The sequence below is a fragment of the Acomys russatus genome, chromosome 12, assembly GCF_903995435.1.
Source record: "Acomys russatus chromosome 12, mAcoRus1.1, whole genome shotgun sequence".
Lineage (NCBI taxonomy): Eukaryota > Metazoa > Chordata > Mammalia > Rodentia > Muridae > Acomys > Acomys russatus.
The window spans coordinates 44,679,366-44,691,691 of NC_067148.1; the positions used below are offsets into that span (position 1 = coordinate 44,679,366).

The 12,326-nt window shown below is 50.7% G+C and overlaps 1 protein-coding gene across 4 annotated transcripts; it reads left to right on the top strand.

Moving 5' to 3' along the window:
• Positions 1–4,354: 4,354 nt before the first annotated feature.
• On the top strand, positions 4,355–9,767 carry Neu4 (neuraminidase 4). Of its 4 annotated transcripts, XM_051153747.1 has the most exons (3): positions 5,923–6,149; positions 6,291–6,546; positions 8,467–9,767. In XM_051153747.1, exons 1-3 carry the CDS (start codon positions 5,949–5,951, stop codon positions 9,444–9,446), a joined length of 1,437 nt encoding a protein of 478 aa, XP_051009704.1. In that variant the 5' UTR covers positions 5,923–5,948; the 3' UTR covers positions 9,447–9,767. The 4 variants fall into 4 exon arrangements, 1 of the variants encoding a protein (XP_051009704.1); XR_007831457.1 differs by lacking the exons at positions 5,923–6,149; positions 8,467–9,767 and adding an exon at positions 4,355–4,491 and having other exon boundaries at positions 6,291–6,540; XR_007831455.1 differs by lacking the exons at positions 6,291–6,546; positions 8,467–9,767 and adding an exon at positions 4,361–4,491 and having other exon boundaries at positions 5,917–6,143.
• Positions 9,768–12,326: the final 2,559 nt, after the last annotated feature.

Genomic DNA, 12,326 nt, shown 5'->3' on the forward strand with positions numbered 1-12,326 from the left:
ACCGACAGGCTAGTGGGCAGCTGAAGGTGGCCAACATGCAAAAGGCCTATGAAGATGACTTGATAGCCAAAAAACAAAACAAAACAAACACAAACCCGTTAGATTTAAAAGGTCCCTGTGACCTTGCCAACCCTCCATCACTTGTCTCAGAACCTAAATGTGGTCCCCTTTGACTAGAGAGGCAGACCCAACTGCCTGCCTGCAGAGGGCAGTGCTACCCATAGCTGACCAGGCTGAATTTTCACAAGGGAGGAAAGGAAGAACCAAAACTTCCAAGGAATTGACTTTTTTTCCCCCAAAAAAGAGAGGATGGAGAGTTGGTGCAGAAGTTAGGAACACTTGCTAGTCTTGCCGAAGACCCAGTTTTGGGATACCTAGTACCCACTCTGCCTCCAGAGTGCTGGCACTAAAGGCGTGTGCCACCATGTCTGGCTGCGTCAGCCACTTTTCCTGATAGTTGGTAACCAGCCCAGCCTCAGGAGCATTCTACGTCCTCCTTCGTCCCCCTGTTCTGTGGTGGAAGTTTTGGTTTATATGTAAACATGCTTGTGTTTTAATCCCAGGTGTGGGATATGGGGGCTGCTCCAGTTTGTCCACAGCCGGTAACTGTGGGGAGGCACTTGATCTTTGTCAGCTGGGAGCTACCTCCTGCGGGGGGCGTGGTCTTTGCTACAGAGAATAAAAGCCAGGCCCGGATAGAGACTGCAGGCTCCCAGAAAGAGGTCTGCTGGTCCTTCCCGTTGCTGCTCCTGGTTGCTGATGCAGTTTGAACAAGAAGAAGGTGGACATACCCTGAGACAAGGACTGGACTTGCCCCGAGGGACCCAGTGACTCTGACCAGCAGGGAGCAGCGAAGAAAAACAACAACACCACCCCCCCCCCCCCCCCCCCCCCCCCCGTCTTCTTCCCAGTAACCTTCTTCTCTGCTACTTGGTGCTGGGGTGTTAAAAGGGATCGGAGTGGAGTAGGGAGAAAGAGATGTAAGGAGGAAGGGGCTGGAGAGGTGGCTCAGTGGATAAGAGCATTGTCTGCTCTTCCAAAGGTCCTGAGTTCAATTCCCAGCAACCACATGGTGGCTCACAACCATCTATACTGGGATCTGACGCCCTGTTTTGGCCTGCAGGTGTACATGCAGATAGAGCACTCATACATAAAATAAATAAAATCTTTTTAAAAAAGATATATAAGGAACCCAAAATAAAAATAGATTTTATTTTATTTTTTTTTGTTTTTCAAGACAGGGTCTCTCTGTGTAGCCTTGGCTGTCCTGGACTCACTTTGTAGACCAGGCTGGCCTCGAACTGACAGCGATCCACCAGCCTCTGCCTCCCAAGTGCTGGGATTAAAGGCATGTGCCACCATGCCCGGCCCAAAAATAGATTTTAAAAGTACACCTATACTCTTCTTTTGGCTTTTTGAGACAGGGTCTCTCTACATAGCCCTGGCTGTCCTGGAACTTACTATGCAGACTAGGCTGACCTCGATCTCAGCGATCTGCCTGTTTCTGCTTCCAAGTGCTGGAATCAAAGGTGTGCGCCGCCATGCCCAGCTCTATGTCTTACTTCTGACTTTACCTGTAGTATAACTATGTTTATATAGTCTCAAACAAGAAAAAAATATTCCTTTAAAGAAAGAAAGCAAAATAGCAACAACAAAATCATATTCTGAGTATCCCACTAACATTCTTTGGTGCACATGTCTAGCTGTACTATATTTAGTGGAATGGTATGAAATGGTGAAAAAGGCCAATCAGGAAAGGTTTTTTTTTTTTTTTTTACATGAAGTTACTGTTATCTACTTATTTATTTATTTATTTATTTATTTATTTATTTATTTATTTTTGGTTTTTTGAGACAGGGTCTCTCTGTGTAGCCTTGGCCATCCTGGACTCACTTTGTAGACCAGGCTGGCCTTGAACTCACAGCGATCCGCCTGCCTCTGCCTCCTGATTGCTGGGATTAAAGGTGTGCGCCACCACGCCCGGCTGCTACTTATTTATTTTTAAGACAGGGTTTCTCTTTGTAGACTTGGCTGCCTGGACTCACTTTGTAGACCAGGCTGGCCTCAAACTCACAGAGATCCAGCTGCTTCTGCCTCCCCAAGGGCTGGCATTACAAACGTGTGCTATCCTGCCTGGCTGTTTGTTTGTTTGCTTTTGTTTTGTTTTGGATGTTTGATGTATGTGTGAAACAATTTCCAATAATAAACTACAGGACCAGAGGTAGGTTCCAGCACCCACTTAAGGTGGTTCACAACTGCCTATAACTCCAGCACCAAGTGATCCAATGCCCTCCTCTGACTTCTCTAAGCAACCACAGGGACATTAGCACTCATACACACACACACACACACACACACACACACACACACACACACACACGTAGAAATAAATCTTTTAAAGCCTGGCAATTTGTAAATATAAATGTAAGTTAAACATATTTAATTTAAAAAATTTATCTTTGTGTATGATTACGTAGAGATTTCATTCATGTCCATATACCCACTTACAGGCATATATATGTATACAATTAAAAATAAATCTTAAAAATTTAATAAATTTTGGAAGTAATCTACCTTTTAACTATTCTCAATAATGTTTTTTATTATTGGCCTGTTTTGTTATTTTCTTCTAGATGCAGTTTCTCAGTAAGCTCAAATAACACATCACAGTTTTCTTTTTTTTTTTTTAAGATTTATTTATTTATTATTATGTATATAGTGCTCTGTCTGCATGTACACCTGCATGCCAGAAGAGGACATCAGATCACACTATAGATGGTTGTGAGCCACCATGTGGTTACTGGGAATTGAACTCAGGACCTCTGGAAGAATAGACTGTGCCCTTAACCTCTGAGTCATCCCTCCAATTTTCTAATATAATATACATCACAAGGAACATCCTTAGGGTCTCTTCATGACTGTCACATTACTGGAAAAATTGGGAAGCCTTCGCTGAATTCTTAGTTTTATTAAAAGAATTCATAAAAGTACTTTTTCAAGTGAATTAATTAAAAATTCATGAAAGAGGGCACTGGAGAGGTAGCTCAGAGGTTAAGAGCACTGGCTGCTCTTCCAAAGGTCCTGAGTTAAATTCCCAGCAACCATATGGTGGTTCACAACCCTTTATATGGAGATCTGGTTCCCTCTACTGACCTTTAGGCAGAACACTGTACACATAATAAATAAATCTTTTTTTTTTTTTAAAGTTCATGACTCTGCTAATGGACTCAAAGGGAAGCGCTAAGACAAATTTGTTAGCCCTTAAGAGAAAACTTCAGTCTTCTAATGGCTACTGGCCATCTGCACCTGCGGTTTACACTGATTATTTTTGGCACTCTCCTTTGGGGATGGGAGTTTCTCTGCGTTGCCTAGGCTGACTCTGAACTCCTAGGCTCAAGAAATCCTCTCAGCTCAGCCTTCCATGGGACTGCAGGTGTGTCCACCATACCTGGCTAAAAGACCCTAGTCATTTATAGATGCACATAACCAAATAGAAATGAGATTTTAAATAAGGTAATAGCTTTTTTTTTTTCTTAATAAGATTAAAGAGCACTCAGGGAGGCAGAGGCAGGTGGATCTCTGTGAGTTCCAGGCCAGTCTGGTCTACAAAGCAAGTTCAGGACAGCCAACGCTACAACAGAGAAATTATGTCTTTAAAAAAAAAACAAAAAACAAAAAACAAAAACAAAAAAAAAACCCCTAACTAAGAAGGGACTCTGACGGTGTGAGGCAAAGACTTGGGCTGGCTTTGATGCCCAGGTCAAGCTGTAGCTGGAAGTCTGTAGCCACCTCTGCCAGAGCTGAGGGCTTCCGTTTGCTCTCTGTGACTCTTTATCGCTCGGGGTGGCACGAGTCTGTGCTTTCTTGGGCAATCCCCATCCCTGGAACTTACTGAATGGGCCGCATGAGCAGCTGGTATTGGGGGGAGGTCTCCCCAGGACTGTGAAACTCCATGGAAACCCAGAGCTGGCTCAGGAAAAGACGCCTCTAATGTGTGACAGCCCTGTCCCCTTTGTAGGCTTCAGCATCCCCTGGGCACAATGGCTGTGATCTGCTGGTGTCTGGAGCCTCTCTCCGTTCTGCTCTGTTTCCAGGCTGGGGAGAGGGTTCCGGCTCCCAGCTTCTGCAGCCTGTATTCATAGTTCCTATGGACCTAGACTTTGGAAAGCCATCCAAATAGAGAGAGAATGTCTCTCTTGTGACTGTCCTGTCTGAGGGGACACGTGGCTCCTTGCACCTGCTTCTACTTGGGCACAGTTGCCCTTTGAGTGCAGAGCTGGTGGGCGGGGGGCAGGGGGACAAGGCGGGGAGGGGGGTTTTCAGGAGACAGGAAGCTGCTCAGAAGCCCCAGATCTAGTATTGGGTAAGCAGGACAGTGTTCATCTCGGAGCTTGTGGCCTGGACTGGACTTGGTAGACTCAGAGGACCTAAGACTTGGAGTTAGTGGTCAGCATAGCCCTCCATGGGCCAAGGAGCCTGCTATTGCTTTACGTGAGTGAGTGACTGTCCTCTACTCTTCTCTATCCTGTGTGCCAATCATTCTAGGTCCCTACTGAGACTTGAGCTCTGTCCATGTGCTAACGCTAGCATCCTGCTCTCTTTGCCGCCCCTTGGTGCTCTGAGCTAGTTACTTCTGTGTGGCTCGTGGTAAGCTAGTCAGGAGGGGCTGGTGTGGGCTGTGTGTCTGGCTATGGCCTGGCCTGGGGTGGCTGGCCATGAACTGTTTGGCTGGGGGTGGTCTGGCCTAGGTGATTGTGGGATCTGACTGTTCGTGCCCCGCGGAGAAAGCAACCCCTGTGTTTTCGTTGACCCCCACACGTCAGCTGTGGACACTCACCTTCCATTGTGCATATCGGACAGCAATCCCTGGCAGGCGCAGCTCATGCTGTTCCAAGGGTTTCCAAGCCGTCCCTCAGTCCAGCGCCCCACAGATGGGGGGGTGCATGGGGTGGGGGCACACACAAGAAGTGGTAAAGCTGCTCCTAGGGCAGCACTCTGACACAGAGGCTGTCTCCTGCTTGGTCCTTGGCTTGTGGGCCGAAGTTAGGAAGTGGCTGCCAGGGCGGGGTATAGGGTGGGAGACAGGACAGCAGATGACCATGAGGAGATGCTTTTGACCTTCCTTATTTAGTACATCCCCCTGCCTCTGGAATTCTGGCCACCTGCTTCTCCACCTTCTTAGCTTTGCATTGACCCTGCTCTGACAGGAAGGAACCAGTTTAGAGCTAAGCCAGGAGCTCTCTGGTCTTCTCGGCTTTCCTTTACCTTTCCTTTCCTTTCCTCAACCCGGCCCAAGTCGCTCTCTGTCTCTTTCTCTCTCTGTGTCTCTCTCTCTGGTGCATATGAGAGCCACCTAGGGGTATGCTACAGGTGAAGACAGCTCTGCTGTTCTTCTCCAAACCCCTGGGCAGCACAGTGGTTCAGTGGGTGCATCCCCTGTGCCCGAAGCCATTCTCCGTGGAAACGTCTGGAGCTCCCTTCTGCTTCCATGTGGGTAGGTTCGAGCTGGCAGGATGTAGTTTCTCTGCTCAGCACCAGCAGTAGCTAGCCTGGCAACCCAGAGCATGGAGAGGAGGAAGAGGCCAGTTCCACAGACATGTGGGGTATGGATGCTGTGAGGGGTCTGGGGGATGGGTGGTGAGAAATCTGTGGGGAGGGAGGTGGAAAGTGTCATCAAGATGGGCCGGTGGAGCCGGGTGTGGTGGCCCACGCCTTTAATCCCAGCACTTGGGAGGCAGAGGCAGGTGGATTTCTGTGAGCTCGAGGCCAGCCTGGTCTACAAAGCAAGTCCAGGACAGCGAGGCTACACAGAGAAACCCTGTCTCAAAAAACAAAACAAAACAAAACAAAAAGATGGGCCAGTGGCATGGGGCAGGCCTGTGGCCATATAAACCTGTGAGGCCTCCTTCCTAACAGACTCCTCGGTGCCCTGCTCCTACCAGAAGGGCATGGGGCCCCCGCGTGTTCCCGGGAGGACAGTGCTTTTCCAGCGGGAGAGGACAGGTCTGACCTACCGTGTGCCTGCGCTGCTCTGTGTGCCTCCCAGGCCTACCCTGCTGGCCTTCGCGGAGCAGCGACTCAGTCCGGATGATTCCCATGCCCACCGCCTGGTGCTGCGGAGGGGCACACTGGCCAGGGGTTCAGTGCAGGTGAGTGCTAGGTGCAGGGTAGATACTGAAGCCCAGTTCTACAGATTACCGCCTGCCCCCCTCCCTCCGGCGGCGGCGGGGGTGAGGGGGAGACTGAGGTCAGGCTCTAAGTGTCTTGAGCAGCTGCCTCTCTTCCCTCAGTGGGGCGCCCTGAGTGTTCTGGAGACCGCGGTACTGGAGGAGCACAGGTCTATGAACCCATGCCCAGTGCTGGATGAGCACTCGGGTACCATCTTCCTCTTCTTCATCGCGGTGCTGGGCCACACACCGGAGGCCGTGCAAATCGCCACGGGCAAGAATGCTGCTCGCCTCTGTTGTGTGACCAGCTGTGACGCCGGCCTTACCTGGGGCAGTGTGCGAGATCTCACTGAGGAGGCCATAGGCACCGCCCTGCAGGGTAGGTGGACTTGGTATGGGCTGGGCTGGGCTAGGCTGGTGGTCTGGGGTGGAGGAGGAGAGTGGGTAGGGACAGGACAGGACAATATGGGCATGAACTCAAGCAGGCTTGGGCTAGTCCCTCGCACTTGGAAATCATCATTTTGCCTCTCTTACCCCCAGCTTCCTGTCCCACTTCCCCTGAGAGCAATGACCTCCTAACACTGTCCAGGAACTGTCTGGCATTTCCGAAGCACCTTTATTGCCAGGCCAATAGGTGTTTGGTCATCTTCCCCACACTGCCTGCTGGCAGGGCTGTCAACCTAAGGCTACCAGGGGCTCTCCTTGTCTTGGTCTGTGGAGAAAGGGATAGACATCTTTTATCTCCAAACTCCTCTTTTTACCAGTTCCGTTTCCTTTTTGTCTCCTCCTCATCCAACCCTGGTCTCTGGATTGTAGTCTTCCCTGCCGCTCCCCCCCCCCCCCCCCCCCCCCAGTCTCCCACTCCCCAGGGACTGACCATCTACTGACTTCCTCCATCACCCTGACCCCTACTGGCAGGCAGTGCCCCTCAGGACTGGCATGAGTGGAGCACGAGTGCCACATAGAGTGATGTGGCAGGTTCTGGGAAGTGGACAAGAGAACAGGGCTGTCTTAAGGGTTTTCTATTACTGCAACAAAACACCGTCGACCAAAAAGCAAGTTGGGGGAGGAAAGGATTTATTTGGCTTCCATTTCCAGATCCTAGGTCCATCACTGGAGGAAATCAGGACAGAAACTCAAGCAGCACAGGACCCTGGAGGCAGGAGCTGATGCAGAGGCCATGGAGGGGTGCTGCTTATTGGCTTGCTCCCCCATGGCTTGCTCAACCTGCTTTTCTTATAGAAACCAGGACCACCAGCCCAGGGATGGCACTGCCCACCAGGGGCTGGGCCCTCCCCCATCAATCACTAATTGAGAAAATGCCTTACAACTGAGGCTCCTTCCACTCCGATGACTCTAGCTTGTGTCAAGTTGACACACAAAAGCAGCCAGTACAAAGGCTCATCCGAGAGCCTCACACGAACCCTCCCCCTCTCCCTTGCTCTTGGGCAGCGCCTGCTCCAGAGCTTGAGCTCAGCTGGTGATCATCGAACCTCCGTTGACCAATGGCTGTGGAGTGGCTCGGTGGTAGATGACTTGCTGGGCCTGGTTTCCACACTTAGTACCCCCAAGACAGAAATGAAAACACTTGTCCAAGGGGCTGGAGAGCTGACTCAGAGGGTTAGGAGCTCATATGGCTTACAGCTCTTGTAGAGAAGTGTAGTTCAGTTCCATGCACCTGGACTGGGGTGCTCATAATTGCCTTTAAGTCCAGTTCTAGGCATTCTCCACAGTTGAGTGGAGAGTGGGGTATGTCTTTCTCACGTACTCTGGTGCCTCATATTTGACCATGTCCCCTGGAGGGGGAGACCTGGTGGCACTCAGAGGAAGGACAGCAGGTTGCCAAGAAGAGACTTGATACCCTATGAGCATATACAGGGGGAGGTAATCCTCCTCAAGAACAGTCATAGGAGAGGGTAATAATGGGAAAATGGGAGGGAGGGAAGAATGGGAGGATACAAGGGATGGGATAAACATTGAGATGTAACAAGAATAAATTAATAAAAAAAATTTTTAAAAAGTCACAATTGTAACCCAGTTTAAAAAAAAAAGTCCAGCTCTAGGGTGTATCACCTCTAGTCTCTATGCACCCCTGTGCATACCTTCATATGCATATACTTCCAAATAGTCTTTTTTTTTTTTTTTTTTTTTTAACTCTAAGAAAGCACTTGACCAAGCAGATGTGCAGGATTCTGAAGACAGCCTTGACAGGCTCTTCCAGTCTGGGCTCATTCAGGGTCCAGCATAGGGAGGCAATCAGTTGTCCTAACCCAAGGTTCTGACTATCTCCTATCTGTAGACTGGGCCACCTTTGCTGTGGGTCCAGGCCATGGAGTTCAGCTGCGCTCAGGTCGCCTGCTGGTTCCCGCTTACACCTATCACGTGGACCGTCGGGAGTGTTTTGGCAGGATCTGCTGGACCAGTCCCCATTCCTTGGCTTTCTACAGTGATGACCATGGAATCTCCTGGCATTGTGGAGGTCTAGTGGCCAACCTGCGCTCTGGAGAGTGCCAACTGGCTGCAGTGGATGGAGACTTCCTCTACTGTAATGCCCGGAGCCCTCTGGGTAACCGTGTGCAGGCGCTGAGTGCGGATGAGGGCACTTCCTTCCTGCCAGGGGAGCTGGTGCCTACATTGGCGGAGACTGCCCGAGGCTGCCAGGGTAGCATTGTGGGCTTCCCAGCGCCACCCTCCTGCCGACCTCAGGAAGACAGGTGGCCAATGAATCTTGGGAATACTCCACATTCCCCATGTTTCTATCTCAGAGTACCGGAATCTTTGGGGGAAGGTGCTGGAGGTCCTGTTGAAGGTTGGGTGCCCAGGGGGCCATTCTGCTACCCACAGTCCTGGGACCCAGAGAAACGTGGCTTAGAGCCTGGGCCACATGGAGATAAGACAGCCTGGACCCCAGGACTCCCTATGTCCTCTGCTTCCACTCTTCAGAGTCCCACATGGCTGCTGTATTCCCACCCGGCAGGGCGTAGAGCTCGGCTCCACATGGGAATCTACCTGAGCCGGTCCCCCTTGGACCCCCACAGCTGGACAGAGCCGTGGGTGATCTATGAGGGTCCCAGTGGCTACTCTGACCTAGCATTCCTTGGGCCTGTGGCTGGGGTATCCCCGGCCTTTGCCTGTCTGTTTGAGAGTGGGACCAGGGCTTCCTATGAAGACATCTCTTTTTGCTTGTTCTCACTGGGTGATGTCTTGGAAAATGTACCCACTGGCTCAGAGATACCCAGGCTCAGGGCTAAGCCCCAGGGACATTGCTGGCCCTCTTGATGGCCTGGCTCTCTGGCAGGCACCTGGGGAGGAAGGGTAGAATACATAGAGGAGGCTAGGGTCAAGCCAGCAGAACCCTAGGGTGGACAGAACCCTGTCCCCTCCTCACTGCTGGTGGAGGGTGGCTCACCAGGGGCCTGGCTGCTTTCTGAGTGTGGATGAGAAATAAAAGGGATTGTGCTGTGTCTGTTTCCTTCCACATCAAAGCCTTGGGTCCCAGCACTCCAGCCCACCGCTCTGACTGCCATGCATGTCTCTCACCCGTCATGCTCAGCTCTCACATCCCAAGGGTCCCTGGCAGGGATAAAGGCAGTGGGAACAACAGATCACAGCACCCCTTTCCACTACCTGCTGTGTGCAAACCCCGATCAATATGAAATGTCCTGATGACTGAGGCCTGTTCATGGTCCGAAGTCCAGCAAGAGAAGGAGGTTGGGAAGCCAGCCTCCCCGGCTAGTGGGGACAGAGCTTACCTCCTAGGACTGGCTCCATGTGCTCATTTCTTTACCCTTCTCTGGAGAAGGCTCTTGTTCCATCAGTGCTATTCTCTCAAGGAACCCTCCCCCCACCGCCGCCCGCCCCGGCTCCTCACCAAGTTGTCCTCTAACTCCGAGATCCAACTGCCTCTGTCTCCCCAGTGTTGGAGGAAGCCAGGACAGGAACTCAAGCAGGACAGGAACCTGGAGGCAGGAGCTGATGCAGAAGCCATGGAGGGGTGCTGCTTACTGCCTTGCTCACCATGGCTTGCTTACTCAGTCTGCTTTCTTATAGAACCCAGGACCACCAGCCCAGGGATGACCCCACCCACCGTGGGCTGGGCCTTCCCCCACTGAGCGCTAATTCAGAAAACGCCTTACAGTTGGATCGCATGGAAGCATTTTCTCAACTGAGCCTTCTTTCTCTCTGATGACTCTAACATGTGTCAAGTTGACACAAAACCAGCCAGTATACTGTTCTTGAAGAGTCCTGGGTTGGGTGCAGTTTCAGGGGATCCAACTCTTTCTTCTGGCTTCCACAGACTGCACTCGGGTGGTACAGAGACACACATACAAGCAAGATACCATACACAGAAAAAGAAAGAACGTTCTTTAAAAAAAGATTTATTTATTTACTTATTTGAGTGTTCAATTTGCATGTATGACAGAAGAGGGCATCAACCATTATAGATGGTTGTGAGCCACCATGTGGTTGCTGGGAATTGAACTCAGGACCTCTGGAAGAACAGACAGTGCTCTTAGCCGCTGAGCCATCTCTCCAGCTCCAAAGAAAGAACCTTTAAAATTGGGTGGCATGTGCACATGTACATACCGTAGAATACATGTAGAGGTCATAGGACAAGTTTGCGGCCACTTTTATGTGGGTGCCAGGGATTGAACTCAGACTGCCAAGCTTGTGCAACTTGCTGAGCCCACTCCCCCTGTTCTGATAAAGCTACCAGGTTCTAGCCCCTGGGGGTGGGGTGGGTGGAGGTGTGGGGTGGGGTGGGGGAGGGGCGGGCTATGTTTAGAAGACTATTTAATCCTCACCACCTCTCTTTGGGATTTCTGAGGCCAGTAGCAAACTATGTTTCCACCCTCTTAGAAACTTTACAGTGCAGAAAGGATAAGCATGGGCCCACAGAAGGCCTTTCTTCCTGCCTTCCCACCTACCTCACCTCTGGCCCCTCACCTCACCACCACTCGGGGCATCTGATGTCTCTTGTATGATGCAAGCTATGCCTTGGGATTAACTGCGCTTGCCCTCCTCAGCCCAGGCTTTCCAGGCGCTGCACATCTGTGAGGGTCCTGGGTGACATGTAGCTCCAGTATTATAAACACTTGATGTCTGGTGGGTAGAATAGTGTTCCTTTCCCACCCCCCAGCCCCCACCCCGTAAGACAGACCTGCCTTGCCCTTACAGAACCTGTGAAATGTGATCTTGAAGGCAAAAGGGTTTTCAGAAAGCTGAAGGGAAGCTGAGGACCACCTGGTTACCTGAATGGACCCAGAGTCATCACATGCACCAGGGGCCAATGAACAGGGGGGTGTGGAGCTGGGTTTGGAGGTGGGGGAGGAGCTGAGCACTCCCCCTAATGTCTGCAGAAGGAGGCATCCCCGTTGACACCTTAGGATTAGCCCATGGGACCTGCGTTAGACTGACTTCCAGTTATTCAACCTGTTCTGTTGTTTGGAGCACGACTGTGTTTCAGGCTTGCGGAACAGTGGCCATGAGACACAGCTGCAGGTAGTCAGAAATAAATCATCACTGTCCATTTTCAGTATGAAGTACATTTAGAGCCCCTCGAGAACTCCAGGTAAAGAGAAGGAGCTGTCCCCATGTCTTCCCTAGGTGAAAGCTGTGCGCTGAAAACGGTTGTGTCAGTCCCTTGTCATTACTGACACAAAATATCTGAGAAAGATTTATGCTGAATGACGCTTTTGAGTTTTGGTCTGAGGTCAGCTGGCTCTGTTGCCTTTAGGCTCGTGGCAAGGCAAAACATCACTGGTGGGAGGTATTGCAGAGGAAAGGTGCACACACAATGGCAACTGCCAAGGAGAGAGAGAAGGCAAGACTGGGGCCAAGGTACAGCCTTGTGGGGCACACCCCATCCTACTTTCTACCACTCCCCAGCAGTTAGATTATGGATCCTATGATAAGGTCAGGTTCCCTGATCTAGCTGCTCAAAGGTCATGGGCATGGTGTTTAGCACATCAGTTTGGCCGATTAGGGTGGTAATTATAGGTAATTATGGGTATCTCACCACAATAAAAAGTTATGGAAAGTCTAGTGCATAGTCCTTACGACAGCATAGGCATATGGTAACTGTTCAGCATGTCCTTATTTAAAGGTGTTCAGATTGTCTTTCGTGTTTCTGCTTATATCTGTCCTAGATTATGGGTC

Coding starts and splice junctions, on each gene's coding strand:
- Neu4 (XM_051153747.1), top strand. CDS start 5,949: ATGGGGCCCCCGCGTGTTCCCGGGAGGACAGTGCTTTTCCAGCGGGAG. Junction 6,150..6,290: donor TGGCCAGGGGTTCAGTGCAG/GTGAGTGCTAGG, acceptor CTCTTCCCTCAG/TGGGGCGCCCTGAGTGTTCT. Junction 6,547..8,466: donor CATAGGCACCGCCCTGCAGG/GTAGGTGGACTT, acceptor TCCTATCTGTAG/ACTGGGCCACCTTTGCTGTG.